Here is a 420-nt window from a genome sequence, read left to right as displayed (position 1 = left end):
AATGTTAGAAAGCAGCATTAGTTGTCAGAAGTGTAATATGTACTGCTAGAGTTGACGTATGCGTCGTTTTTGGCTTGCGCCTGTGATCGTTTTGAGGAAAACGTGAAGATGCAGACGGAAGCGTGGGAGGCCCGGACGTATGGCTACAGTGTGAGTAATACGCTTCGCGGAGCAACGACACAATTGGTGAAGCCTTGCTCAAGCCGCCTACAGTTAAGCAAGGCAGCAGCAAAAAAGAAATTATCGAGCACAACTACAAGAGCTCAGGATATGGTTTGTAAGCTCATGGTACGTCTTACTAGTGAAGTCATGTAACTTAAACCTCACCTGATAAATATCTGGTGTATACTTTTTAGCTTTATCAATGCAAGATTGTGTAGCATAAGATAGTCTGGTCTCTATTACAAGCGCCGTTGGTTT

General features: G+C 43.6%; 1 protein-coding gene across 1 annotated transcript; it reads left to right on the top strand.

Annotated features, from left to right (window-relative positions):
- Positions 1–108: 108 nt before the first annotated feature.
- PHALS_02160 (exocyst complex) lies at positions 109–380 on the top strand (the record flags this gene model as incomplete). Its single annotated transcript, XM_024716682.1, has 2 exons — positions 109–288; positions 357–380. 2 exons carry the CDS (start codon positions 109–111, stop codon positions 378–380), a joined length of 204 nt encoding a protein of 67 aa, XP_024582256.1.
- Between the last annotated feature and the right edge of the window lie 40 nt (positions 381–420).

This window comes from Plasmopara halstedii (genome assembly GCF_900000015.1).
Source record: "Plasmopara halstedii genome assembly, contig: Scaffold_1792, whole genome shotgun sequence".
Lineage (NCBI taxonomy): Eukaryota > Oomycota > Peronosporomycetes > Peronosporales > Peronosporaceae > Plasmopara > Plasmopara halstedii.
Note: the sequence above shows the minus strand (reverse complement) of the source record. Positions and strands in the feature narration are given on the sequence as shown.